The sequence below is a fragment of the Lactuca serriola genome, chromosome 5 (assembly GCF_051521515.1).
Source record: "Lactuca serriola cultivar US96UC23 chromosome 5, Lser_US96UC23_V15, whole genome shotgun sequence".
In the NCBI taxonomy this organism is placed as follows: domain Eukaryota; kingdom Viridiplantae; phylum Streptophyta; class Magnoliopsida; order Asterales; family Asteraceae; genus Lactuca; species Lactuca serriola.
The window spans coordinates 249,165,298-249,178,354 of NC_136412.1; the positions used below are offsets into that span (position 1 = coordinate 249,165,298).

The 13,057-nt window shown below is 35.7% G+C and overlaps 1 protein-coding gene and 2 pseudogenes across 2 annotated transcripts; 2 read left to right on the plus strand and 1 right to left on the minus strand.

Annotated features, from left to right (window-relative positions):
• The first annotated feature begins 884 nt into the window (after positions 1–884).
• On the plus strand, positions 885–2,098 carry LOC145050358 (GDSL esterase/lipase At1g06990 pseudogene; annotated as a pseudogene).
• Positions 2,099–2,277: 179 nt separating this feature from the next.
• LOC145050359 (GDSL esterase/lipase At1g06990 pseudogene) lies at positions 2,278–3,430 on the minus strand (annotated as a pseudogene). Its single transcript, XR_013683405.1, has 2 exons — positions 2,454–3,430; positions 2,278–2,370 (listed from the first exon to the last, which is right to left on the minus strand). The product of XR_013683405.1 is annotated as a GDSL esterase/lipase At1g06990 pseudogene (transcript).
• Positions 3,431–5,356: 1,926 nt separating this feature from the next.
• Positions 5,357–7,890, plus strand: LOC145053978 (glutamyl-tRNA reductase 2-like). Its single transcript, XM_079002110.1, has 3 exons — positions 5,357–5,932; positions 6,138–6,379; positions 6,473–7,890. Exons 1-3 carry the CDS (start codon positions 5,605–5,607, stop codon positions 7,586–7,588), a joined length of 1,686 nt encoding a protein of 561 aa, XP_078858236.1. The 5' UTR covers positions 5,357–5,604; the 3' UTR covers positions 7,589–7,890.
• The last annotated feature ends 5,167 nt before the right edge of the window (positions 7,891–13,057 follow it).

Sequence of the window (13,057 nt, forward strand, 5' to 3'; positions counted from 1 at the left end):
ATCAATTTAACTTTACTATTGGTGTCGAGAAGAATATATACTCCTTCGATATACGTTGATGTAATTTTTTTAATATCCAATAGAAGAAACTATACATCGAAAAGAAAATAATTGCCGCATACCACACTGCACGAGGTACCCCAATAGTAGACTTGACAAATGTGTCGTGTCGTGTCGGGTTCGTGTCGTGTCAAGACATTAAACGGGTTGAGAGTGCTTGACCCTAACCTGGCCCGTTTAATTATCGTGTCGTGTCAACCCGTTTATTTTCGTGTCAGGTTTCGGGTTAAGGTTTAAACCTTATAAATATGTTGTGTCATGTCGGCTTGAAACATTCTAAAGGTTGAAAAGAAAGAGTCATGGAGGAAAAAAATGAAAAAGTGAAATGCTGGAGTTGGGAGGTGGAACGCACAAAAAAATTATACTCCCCCATCCCATATTTATTGTCCATTTTTACTTTTGAAGTTTTTATTTTTCTACTTTCATCTTAAATATTTTTATTTGTGTTATAAATTATTTGATAAAACTTATAACAATGAAAAAACATTTAAAACACAATTCATTCATATATTTTGCATTAAGTGTTATATATCAATAACAAAAATATTTAAGGTCAAATTTGAACAATAAAGACTTCCAAAGTCAAAATTGGGCAATAAATATGGACGGAGGTAGTAGTAAGTTTAGTAAGCAAAATGGAAAAAGTTAGAGTTAGGAAACAAATGAGATAGATAGTGAGGAGTACAATTAAGTCAGTTTGAAATTTTGAACTTTACTTTTTAGTTCTTGAATTTGGGGCACTACAAATATATAATATTGAAAATATTTATAAAAATATGATTTCTTTACTATATTATTAAAGATATTGCGCATTTCTTGAAAATTAAGAGGTATACATTTTATAGCACCATGTATAATCTATTAAGCTTACAGTATATACATATACACGCACGTATCATTTTAATGTATGGTCGTAGCTTCTCTTGGAAAACCCTAATACCCTCTATCAGCCATCGTTTCTTCCAAAAGCTTCTTCCAAATCTATTTCGTCTACCTCCTAACTTTCTTCAATTTCTGATAGGCTTCCATTACCACCACCCTCCTATAGTCGTCGCTATCGCCACCCTGACGACGTTGTCGTTACCTTCAGTCGTCGTCTGCAGCCCCGCTTCTACCTAGAAACTGTAACTCTATCTCGCTGCCACCATCAGACACTATTAACTGCAAGCCCTAACCCTAGAGTGTCCTATCCATCACTAATTCTATGGCTTTCGTCGTGTTCATCTTCACCTTACTTCTCAAAGTCTCCACCGCCCTTTCCAGTCAGAACATAACCCATCTATTCTCTACCGTCCTCATTTTTGGCGACTCCACTGCAGATTCTGGCAACAACAATTACATAAATACCCCATTGAAAGCCGACCATCCCCCATACGGGGAAGACTTTCCTGGAAAAATCCCCACCGGCCGGTTTTCAAACGGAAAACTGGTGTCGGACTTTTGGGTGTCTCTGCTAGGAATAAAACAAACCGTTCCTCCGTTCCTATAGCTTAATATCTCCGATTTTGATATCCGCACCGGAGTGAACTTCACTTCTGTCGGATCGGGCTACAATGACATGACGGCTCAGATTTCACAGGTGATTACTGTGACGAAGCAATTGTATTGCTTTAAGGAGTATATAAAGAGATTGAAGAAAGTTGTGGGGATCAAAGTTGAGGGGGCGTTGATGTCAATTAGTGTCGGAACAAATGATTTCATGATTAGCTACTACGATCTGCCTTCTAGAAGAGACGATTTCTCCATGGACGATTACCAGGATTATATATTGAAGAAGCTTCAGAATTTCGTCAATGTAACTCTCTCTCTCTCTCTCCCCCCCTATCTCTCTCTATGTCTTTATTTAAACAGTTTGTTTGATTTTGTGGTGGTGGTTGATAGGAGTTGTACAAGCACGGATGTCAAACAATGGTGGTTTCAGGGCTACCTCTGATGGAGAGGTGCTACTTTCTCTCACTAGCTTTAAAAATAATTATTATGATGATGATATTAATCTCTTTCCATATGATATTTTGATAGGTCGACTAGATTTGGGTAACTATGAATGCTTCTTAGACGTGAGGCTTACTAGAGATAACAACATAACCACTGGAAAGATCTATCAGGTACCATTACCATTTACCAAAATTTGTGTTGTATTATTTCTACACTCTAAAGTAGTGATTAGTGCCAGATTCTTTCAGTAATTTGTTCTCATTTTGCCAGTCTATTCTTCTACTAGGTCAGAAAAATAAACTCACCTTCAGTTGGACATTGAATCAGAGGTAGCCTTGAAACCACCATTGTTTGACATCCGTGCTTGTACAACTCCTATCAACCACCACCACAAAATCAAACAAACTGTTTAAATAAAGACATAGAGAGAGATAGGGGAGAGAGAGAGAGAGAGTTACATTGACGAAATTCTGAAGCTTCTTCAATATATAATCCTGGTAATCGTCCATGGAGAAATCGTCTCTTCTAGAAGGCAGATCGTAGTAGCTAATCATGAAATCATTTGCTCCGACACTAATTGACACCAACGCCCCCTCAACTTTGATCCCCACAACTTTCTTCAATCTCTTTATATACTCCTTAAAGCAATACAATTGCTTCGTCACAGTAATCACCTGTGAAATCTGAGCCGTCATGTCATTGTAGCCCGATCCGACAGAAGTGAAGTTCACTCCGGTGCGGATATCAAAATCGGAGATATTAAGCTATAGGAACGGAGGAACGGTTTGTTTTATTCCTAGCAGAGACACCCAAAAGTCCGACACCAGTTTTCCGTTTGAAAACCGGCCGGTGGGGATTTTTCCAGGAAAGTCTTCCCCGTATGGGGGATGGTCGGCTTTCAATGGGGTATTTATGTAATTGTTGTTGCCAGAATCTGCAGTGGAGTCGCCAAAAATGAGGACGGTAGAGAATAGATGGGTTATGTTCTGACTGGAAAGGGCGGTGGAGACTTTGAGAAGTAAGGTGAAGATGAACACGACGAAAGCCATAGAATTAGTGATGGATAGGACACTCTAGGGTTAGGGCTTGCAGTTAATAGTGTCTGATGGTGGCAGCGAGATAGAGTTACAGTTTCTAGGTAGAAGCGGGGCTGCAGACGACGACTGAAGGTAACGACAACGTCGTCAGGGTGGCGATAGCGACGACTATAGGAGGGTGGTGGTAATGGAAGCCTATCAGAAATTGAAGAAAGTTAGGAGGTAGACGAAATAGATTTGGAAGAAGCTTTTGGAAGAAACGATGGCTGATAGAGGGTATTAGGGTTTTCCAAGAGAAGCTACGACCATACATTAAAATGATACGTGCGTGTATATGTATATACTGTAAGCTTAATAGATTGTACATGGTGCTATAAAATGTATATCTCTTAATTTTCAAGAAATAGGCAATATCCTTAATAATATATATATATATATATATATATATATATATATATATATATATATATATATATATATATATATATATATATATATATATATATATATATATTTACGACTTCACAATAAAATCACAAAAAATGGTCCAACATAATGGAATGTGTGTAGCTCAATGTGGAGGAGACTATGCTTTTTGGCACTTCTTATTTACTCTATTAATTTATTTATATTTATATTTAATTAAACCTAAAATATTTTTATTTTATTTTAACCGCAAATTTTTTTTGAAAACCACGATGGTCAACACTCAACAACCCTTCACCGACCCGGTGAGTGAATTATAAAAATGATGCTTTACAGCTTTAGCTCTTCATCAACCTTTAATTTAGTACTTCAACTTCTGCATAAATGATTTTCATTTTTTTGTTCATAAAAATAAGGCTTCCATGATCAATTGAATAAATATATTTAGTGAGTACCATTTAAATAATAAAATTACTAATATAAATATTTGGTAATTCCCATAGGAAAAACATAATTACCTGTTACAAGAATCTACAACTTCTAAGTGGTATTTTATTTTCAAGACTAGGTGTGAGACCCATGTATTACATGAGTTTATTTAAAAAAAATTAAATATAAAATTTTAACAATTTGAAAACATTAAATTTATAAGAAAAATAAGAAATTTTTTGAATTATTAAAATTAATGAGACTTTAATGCATTAGATACATTACATATATAAACCATTTTCTAATAAATACCTTACATATATATTACCTTATATATTAAATGTGGATTTTAATTTAATAAAATAAAAAATACAATAAAATGACAAGTGGAAAATAGAAAAATTTAAAATTTCTAGAAAATGCCATGTGTCCAAATGAATGAGAAGAGGACATGTGGCAAAGTCATTTTCATTTATTATGGTAGATTTGATTGAAATCAAATTTGATTTTGTTCAAATCGAAAGAGGTATAAGTAGAGATTAAGAAAGAAAATAATTTTGGGGCAGAGCGAGTCATATCATTCTCATATTAATTACAGAAATCTTAAAGCTTAATTTAACCTCCAACACAAAACACATATCATAACAAATTCACTATTCAACGTAATTACAATAGATTTGTTTATTTGTTTATTATTGTTTTTTTAAGGGAATGGGTGGGTCGGGGGAATTTTGTAATTAGATTTCCGAGGTTCTTAAATGAGATTACAAAGTTGAATGAGATGAAAAAAATATTAGTAAAACTATGATTTTACATAAAGTTAATTATTAAATTGTTAAATTAAAATTTTGAAGACAAAGACTACATGTACTATGTTTGTGATGGGTCGGAGGGAAACACGTATGTATGGACTTTACAGAGGTATCCCTTCTCATGAGCTAGAGGGTTGGAGGTTTCACGGAAGGACAAACTGCTACTGGAAAAGTCTCCAAACATGAGAAATCGTATATGGAAAATCAACACTGTTCATACAATTTGCATTTGATACGTTTGGTTTTCTTCGCACCCGATGCGGTGAAACTTCTTAATAGAATATAACAAATCATGCATATCAATCTTATATCCCCTAGATCTATGAATACAATTTTTAAAAGAATTAGTTTACCATACAAAAAAGTTTAGCGGCGCAACTTATTGCCTATTTGTCATCACTCGTTGTTGTACGATTCTCTGCAAGTGGTATAACTTTTATATATATCAAAACAACAATTTTTTTTATTTTTTATATTAAATTAGATGTTTTGTAACTAAAAAATCAGCAAAAATCTAAAATGGCGATGAGTAATAAAACTTATTCTGAAGTGACCAAAACTAGAGAGCAGTAAATAGTTAAGGGACGGTTTCTGTAATTATGTGTTGGTCAAAGTATAAAGTCAATCCAGAGGGGGAAGAAAGAGGACAGAAGCGGCCGGTGGGGATAGAAGGCGTGTGGGGGCGGAACGACCAGCGTGCCTTTCCCTTTACATTTCTGCAAAAACCTTGCAACTCAACCTTTTTATATGAAATTCGATCCTCGATTTGGTCAAATTTGACGCATCACCAATTCAATTCAATTAATTTCACCCTAAATTGACCCTTTCGGTTCATCGATTCCTCGATTTGTTGAACTACTAGCTCCGACGATTTGTTAAATTTGTAGCTTCCTAGATTTTATTCAATGGTGGTGGTTTCGAGTGGCTTCGCTAACTCTGTTATTCTTACTAATTCCGATTCCAAAAGCATGATAACCAGTCTTATTTCTTCTTCTTCTTCATCATCTCGTTCGTTCATTCATTGTAATCCGTCTTCTTCTTCTTTGGCGTATGTTCCATCTCAGCTTCGTATAGACTTTGGTGTTAGGAAATCGATTTCCGATAGGGGATCAGCTCGTGTAAACCCTAGATGCAAGGTAGTGTCGGAGCGAACCACCGATGTTGAATCTCCGTCGTCAGTGAAATCATCAAGTCGTTCTGCTCTTGAGGCTCTCAAGATCTCTGCCGGAGACAGTAAGTATTCAATTCTGATTGTTGTTGTCTTTTGTGTGTTAAAGTTATTTATATCTGGCTCAAATTGTATTAGGTATTTTCTAATGTTGATTAAGCATCTCAAGTGCTGTCCATTTTCTAGCTATATGGTGCTTACTCTAATGTATGGAAAGGCCATGGTGTTTATGTTATCATGACCATGTATGTGTTTTGCCTCACTCTGTAGGATATACAAAGGAAAGAAGCAGTGTTATGGTGATCGGACTTACTTTTCATACAGCACCAGTTGATATCCGTGAGAAGCTCTCAATTCCAGAGGCACAATTGCCTCAAGCAATCAGTGAGTTATGTGCCTTGAACCATATAGAAGAAGCTGCTGTTCTTAGTACATGCAACAGGATGGAGATATATGTTGTGGCTCTCTCCCAGCATCGTGGTGTTAAAGAAGTGACTGAATGGATGTCCAAGGTACTATACTACTATTCTAATCACCTTCTAACACGACAAAAACAGTCTCATATGAGATTTTGTAAGTAACCATGGCTATCTTCCTTCTTGCAGGTTAGTGGTGTTTCTGTATCAGAGATCTCAAGACACCAATTCTTGCTTTATAACAAAGATGCCACGAAACACTTGTTTGAAGTATCTGCAGGGCTTGATTCTCTTGTTCTAGGAGAGGGTCAAATTCTCTCTCAGGTAAAGCATGTTGTAAAGGTTGGACAAGGTGTTCCCGGGTTTGATAGGAAGATCAGTGGGCTGTTCAAGCATGCAATCATAGTAGGGAAACGGGTCAGAACCGAGACCAAAATATCATCTGGATCAGTATCCGTTAGTTCAGCTGCTGTAGAACTTGCCCAAATGAAGATTCCAGAATCTTGTTATGATTCTGTGAAAGTATTGGTAGTTGGAGCAGGTAAAATGGGTAAACTTGTAATTAAACATTTGGTCGCGAAAGGGTGCACAAAAATGGTGGTGGTCAATAGAACAGAGGATAAAGTCTCTGCTATACGTGAAGAGTGCAAGAATATTGACATTATTTATCGACCCTTTTCGGAATTAATCTCTTCTGCTTCAGAATCTGATGTTATTTTCACCTGCACGGCTTCTGAAACACCTTTATTCTTGAAAGAACAAGTCAAGAATCTTCCCCTTTTGAGTTCACAAAGAATGTTCATAGACATATCAGTTCCAAGAAACGTGGAATCTTGTGTCTCAGATCTTGAAACAGCCTGTGTCTACAATGTTGATGATCTGAAAGAAGTGGTGGAAGCTAACAAAGAAGATCGGGCACGTAAGGCATTAGAAGCCCAATCGATCATATCACAAGAAGTTCAAGAATTTGAATCTTGGAAAGATTCTTTAGAAACAGTGCCAACACTCAAGAAACTAAGGGCGTATGCTGAAAGAATCAGGGACAGTGAGTTTGAAAAATGCATGGAGAAAATGGGAGATTTAACAAAGAAACAAAAGGGGGCAGTTTATGGTTTGAGTAAAGGTATAGTAAACAAGCTTCTTGAGGGCCCAATGCAACATTTAAGAAGTGATGAAAATGAAGGGAGATGTTTAGATGAGATACTTGAGAATATGCATGCTTTAAACAGGATCTTTGGACTTGAGACTGAAATTTCTATCTTAGAAGAAAAGATTCGGTCAAAGATGGAGAAGGCTAAAAACTAACTCTGGTTTGGTTTAGTAACCATTCTTTGGTTCAAATATATGAGTTTGTATAAAGTTGTGGGCTATTGGGGGTTAGTTGGGCAAGTCTGTAACTTTGGTTTTGGGTGTTACGGTGTTTGCGGATGTGAGTGCCACTTTGAAGCCTAAGGGAACAATTGGGAAAAGAGGGTAATGGTTTTTTCATTGAGGATTTTTGTTATTATTAATTGTTATAAGTTCATATTACATGTATCACATACTAATTTACACAATAATAAAGATGACATGCCCAATTTGGGCTTGTTGAGAGTTTAACCTTATAATTGTCGTGCTCTCATTAATTATGAACCTGTTAGCTAGTTGCTTGGTTTGTACTGCATCAAGAATGTCTCAACTTGTGATGGTTGATGGTGTAAGTTTGTTTGTGCTACAGCAAGTACTTTGGTGCTTATGGATATTTGTTTAAGTTAAATTTTATATTGTCATTATCAAGGTTCTAAATGGCGTGAGGCGTGGCGTGGCGGCAAGGCCAAACCTTAAGCTTAACGAGCCATGACGTTTTTCAAGGCGTGATGTAAGGCGGCGATTTTGTATTAATTTAAAAATTATATTACCACATAAATATAAATTTATATTAAATATAACTACTTTTTAGAAGTGTTAGATCAATAATTAATAACAAAAAGTTAACAAAAACCACAGTACATGTATCTCCGATTAGAAAAGACATAACAAAGAGCAAAAACTGTGTCTCAAACAAAAAAACACACGCCATAACGTGTCATGGCGCGTCATATCACATCTTGCCACACGCTACGCCTAACAACAACGTTATGAAGCTTTTCGTAACGACGAAGTCACGCCTCACGCCATGACACACGCCTTTTAGAACACTGGTCATTATGATAGAATACAACACTAGACACTCAACAGATGCGAAAAGTTTTTTTTTTTTTTTTTTTTTTTTTTTATAGCTAGTTATTATTTGTCTGACTATTTATCATACTCAAAGGCTCACAACCATTAAAGAATAAGTTCTTAAGTTCTTTTTGATGTTTTTTTATTAATCACTCAATATATAATAGGGATGACCATTTACAACATGATACAAAACCGACATGAAAATAAATAGGTTTGGGGCGAGTTTGATTGTTTGATAGATTGACATGTATAATCCTTGTAATAAATGAGTTGTGTTGGAGTTAATAAACATGTTTGCTTGTTGACCCAACTTGTTTAAGTATATTAAGTTAAGAAAATATATTTTTCATTTTTATATACGCTGCTCTAAATCTTTGTAACCCTAAAGGTAATCTCTTTAAAACGTTGACCCAAAAGTTTAGTACCACACTTTTTAATTAATTTTATAAGGAAGTGATTCACAATATCTTTTTTTTTTCTATACATAATTATTTATGTTTTATAGAGTTGATATAATACGATATTTTAAAACACAAATTATTGTATATAGGAAAAAATTATTATGTACGAATCAACTTGCATTTTATAGAGCGATAAATAAACAAACACAAATAGCTATACAACAAAGCAAATACAGAGACGTTGATGACTCATCATCCTCACCGGTTCACCATATTTCTTATCTTTATATATAACTTTCAATCGCTGCTGATTAATTCCCCAAAGTTTGCTTGATCTTAACATACATGGACTGCTAAACCCTAATTTTCTTTGATCCATGATTCTTGATATGTAAAGAAAATATTCCTTTTAGTTTTCCCTTTGTTTGATCCATAATTGCATGTATGAAGTTTTGATTTCATAATGTTCAACTTCTAGTGACAACATATGTTTGCATTCCTTTTCTTGTGACATTCTTAAGTTTGAAAAAAGTACGTAATTCTCGTTTCGCTCAATCAGTATTTTCTTCTTTTATCACGACCGACAACAATTTTCATGTTCATACGATTTCAATTTCATTGTTCCTTTCTCATCAGAAGTTGTATTAAATGGCGTTGCAATTCAAATTGTTCACATCAAATTTGAGCGCACTTATTGGAGAATTTTGGATTACGTCTCCTTGACATACATTCATCATTTGGACCTGAAAGTATGGATTTGAAAACCCTTAGAGATGAATTTGATCGAGTTGCCAAGAAACAAGAACTATCCACGACTAGATACACCAACTGATCGATATGGTTGAAGATGAGATTAAACAAGCAATAATCGACCTTCAATCAGGCGGCGATATCGATCATAAACCAGTGATCAAACACGTGACAGAAAAGGTCGATGCATATCAGCACATAGGCTTCAAGAATAGTTAAAGATGTTAATAAAGGACCTAAACGTTGACCTCGACAACTACCAAAAAATCTTGGGTAAATTCGTAGAAACAGATATATCAAAAGCATACATAAATGTGGAGTTTGACTCGCAGATAGTCAACCAAATCATTCTAAACCTACTTTACAATGAATGTATATTTGATGTTGCAAATATTTTGTTAAAATGAGTCTCAAACCCAATATAATTTCGCTAACACTACTGTTGGTGATTTTATATGTAACGTCCGTAGATCAGGGCTAGTCAATTTAGAGACGATAAGCGTCAAAAATGACTTTTTGATAGAAGATTATTTAGAATGAATAATCTTAACTAAGTTGTAGTATATTTTACAAGGATTCCGTACATATAAAGAACGCCAAAATCCGAGTTATAACGAAGAAGTTATGACTTGTTGAAGTTTCGCGACAGAATCGACACAACGCTGAATGACGTAAAAAGTGAATTTACGTTAGAGTGATATTTAGCCTTAGCGATCTAAACGAGAATCGAAGATCTCGTTGTTAGTAGCGAAACGACGAAAAGTTAGGCAAGAACGGACGTCAAACGAAGAAGTTATGAATTTATAACGAAATTTTCTGTCCCGGCCTATTAAAAATAAATAATAAAAATAAAAGTCAAAATTAGCCGACGGAGTCTAAACGAAAGTTGTAGAGCGTAGTCGCACCTACGCGTGGATATAAAGAACGTCGAAAACGGAGTTCGTATGAAGAAGATATGAATTTCCGAAGTTTATTAAATAATTAATATTTAAATTTAATTATTAAAACCCGGTATTATCCGAAGACGAGTCATCAGACTCATCCGAAGTACGCCCCGCGTACAGCGAAGCATGACGACCTTCGCACTCGAGTTCTTCGGATGACGCATGCAGTAACGTTTCGGACGCGTACGCCCCGCGTACTCCGAGGCTCCAGCCTCCTATAAATAGGATGCGAGGGCAGCCGACTCCTTTGCTATTTTTCTCTCTTCTCTCTCCCGTTTTGCATCGTTTTGCGTGCCCGAAGTGTCCCGAAGCCCTGGTATCAATCCCGAGTCCCGAAGCAAGATCCGAAGCCCCGAGAATCCCGAAGAGCGTGATTCCTGAGCCGAAGCTCTGCCCGCGAGAAGTTCAATTTTTGTGAAGATCTTCCAGATCTGCGGAGATATACTACTTCTGCAAGCCGTAGTGCTGTCTGATCATCTTCTGATCAAGTGAGTGTATACTACCTTTCATAAACACGATAATAATACAAGTATGGTTTGAGTGTATTAAGTATATTGTTGTTTATATGTGTGAGTGTGTAGTTACTTTCTTCTAACACATAAATATGAAGTATTTGCTATGAAATACGTGCTATGTGTTTATATATTATTTGTCTATTTGAGATGGGCATGGAAATTGGTGTTTTATACAGGTGTTAAATGATTTAAACTGTGTAAGTATTTATATCTACAAAATTGTTGGGTAGAACATAGGTAGATGGAATAGTTGGTGACTATGGAGTTAGCGCCTATTGTATAAACCTTGGCGACGATGTGACTTCGTGCCTATTTGATGAACCTTGGCGACTATGGAGTTAGCGCTTGTTGAGTAAACCTTGGCGACTATGGAGTTAGCGCTTGTTGAGTAAACCTTGGCGACTATGGAGTTAGCGCTTGTTGAGTAAACCTTGGCGACTCTGGAGTTAGCGCTTGTTGAGTAAACCTTGGCGACTATGGAGTTAGCGCTTGTTAAGTGAACCTTGGTGACTATGGAGTTAGCGCCTGATAGCTATGGATTTAGTACTTGATAAATAAACTTTGGCAGCAATGGATTTCGTGCCAATTCCTTAGGAATAAATGAATGAAGGATAGTTGGTTCTTAGGGTAAAACCTTAAGAAGATCATGGGGATGGGAAATTGAGTTGATTATTTGATGGTTGAATATAATAATTATATTATTGTGGGTTGAAAACCCTATATGCTCACCAGGCTCCCAAGCCTGACCCACTCAGTTTTTCTTTGCATTACAGGTAATGGCACAAGAGTATAAGTTGGTGGACTTGACGAGAGATTTTGGATTATAGATCAGTAGTTATAAATAACTGTTGTAAGGTCTATTTTATATTGTTTATGCTTTTGGTCTGTATCGGAACATGACATCCCGAGGTTTTATTATTTAATGAAAATACATTCTCTTTGAGAAATGTTTTGATAAATGGTTATCATATTTTATTTTGGGAACAAATTCCGCAACTGTTTTCTTTAAACGATCACTCTGATTTATAAAAACAAAGCATAAACAAATTGGTCTTTTCTGGCCGTGAAATTGGGGATGTCACATTATATCACTAATATTATTTAAGTGTAATGAGATTAATTTGTTGATCAATGTCACTTTGACAATTATCGAACAAATTAGTATGGTGCCGAGTGCACATTTGTTTGATTTTGTCATTGTTGACAGTATATTGCTATTTAAGGGTGAAGCCCCTGAACTGACAGGGGTCTGGGGGCAGCGCCCCTGGCTTATATAAGTTATGTTGCTATATAAAAAATGTCTCAAAAATCTGTATTTTTGTAAAAACACCCGATTTTGTGATCCATTTATAGACCAATTTAAAGTTAGTTTGGGACAGGTAATAAGACCGTTTTTGGACAGGAAGTTGTTTTCCTATAACTACTATATGACAGTTTTAAGACAGGAAGTTAGTTTCTATTATATGATCAATTTCGGATTCATTTTGGGTACAAATTTCATAACATCTTCATTCTCCATTCTAGAAAAACAGTGAGTTTCATCCAATTAGAGATTTTGAGTGTACCCTCGAAATGCTTTAATCTGAAAGTGTTTCACAACTCTCACTGATCCAAGTATATCTATATCCCGATTATCTAACAAAGATTAAAACATTCTGTAATAATGGCAAGTGGTGATTTTGTGAAGGATATGACAAACAATTTTGACAAATTGAACAAGTTTGAAGGACAAGATTTTCGTAGATGGCAAAAGAAGGTGCACTTTCTCCTTACCACTCTGAAAGTGGTGTATGTTCTGAGTACACCCATGCCATCTTACCAGAATATGTTGAAGATAAACCGTTGGAGGCAACAAGAAGGAGATCAAAGTGGGAAAATGATGATTACATATGTCGTGGTCATATTCTTAATGGTATGTCCGAATCTTTGTTTGATATCTATCAAAATTTCGAATTTGCA

What these genes read in the sequence shown, in the direction of transcription:
- LOC145053978 (XM_079002110.1), top strand. Translation starts at nt 5,605, where the DNA reads ATGGTGGTGGTTTCGAGTGGCTTCGCTAACTCTGTTATTCTTACTAAT. An exon ending in CAAGATCTCTGCCGGAGACA is followed by an intron (nt 5,933 to 6,137) that starts GTAAGTATTCAA and finishes CTCACTCTGTAG; the next exon opens with GATATACAAAGGAAAGAAGC. An exon ending in TGACTGAATGGATGTCCAAG is followed by an intron (nt 6,380 to 6,472) that starts GTACTATACTAC and finishes TCCTTCTTGCAG; the next exon opens with GTTAGTGGTGTTTCTGTATC.